Below are 226 nucleotides of genomic sequence, written 5' to 3' on the forward strand. Positions count from 1 at the left end.
GCCCCTCCGCAGCCCAGCTGGCGGCAAACGACGGTGGCATCCGACAGTTCCCAGCCATCATCACAGACGGTGCCCCAGCTGCCTTGGTAGTAGATCTCCACCCTCCCAGCACAGCGCCCAGGCCCATTCACCAGGCGGACTTGCCGACTCCCTGCAGTGGGGAGAAACCCCAGCTGCTGTCAGGGGCTGGTGCCCACCCCGCCCGAAGCCAGAGGGGGGCCGCGCA

General features: G+C 68.6%; 1 protein-coding gene across 1 annotated transcript in view; it reads right to left on the bottom strand.

The window, feature by feature from the left end:
- Positions 1-226, bottom strand: part of LOC104532488 (scavenger receptor cysteine-rich type 1 protein M130) — a 7,519-nt gene that overhangs the window by 4,793 nt on the left and 2,500 nt on the right. Inside the window, 1 exon segment of the mRNA XM_029087407.1 lies at positions 1-151. This exon segment is cut by the window's left edge and continues 31 nt beyond it. Within this exon segment, the coding sequence (XP_028943240.1) occupies positions 1-151 (151 nt within the window).

This window comes from Antrostomus carolinensis, unplaced genomic scaffold (genome assembly GCF_000700745.2).
Source record: "Antrostomus carolinensis isolate BGI_N321 unplaced genomic scaffold, ASM70074v2 scaffold6831, whole genome shotgun sequence".
NCBI classification, from domain to species: Eukaryota; Metazoa; Chordata; class Aves; order Caprimulgiformes; family Caprimulgidae; genus Antrostomus; species Antrostomus carolinensis.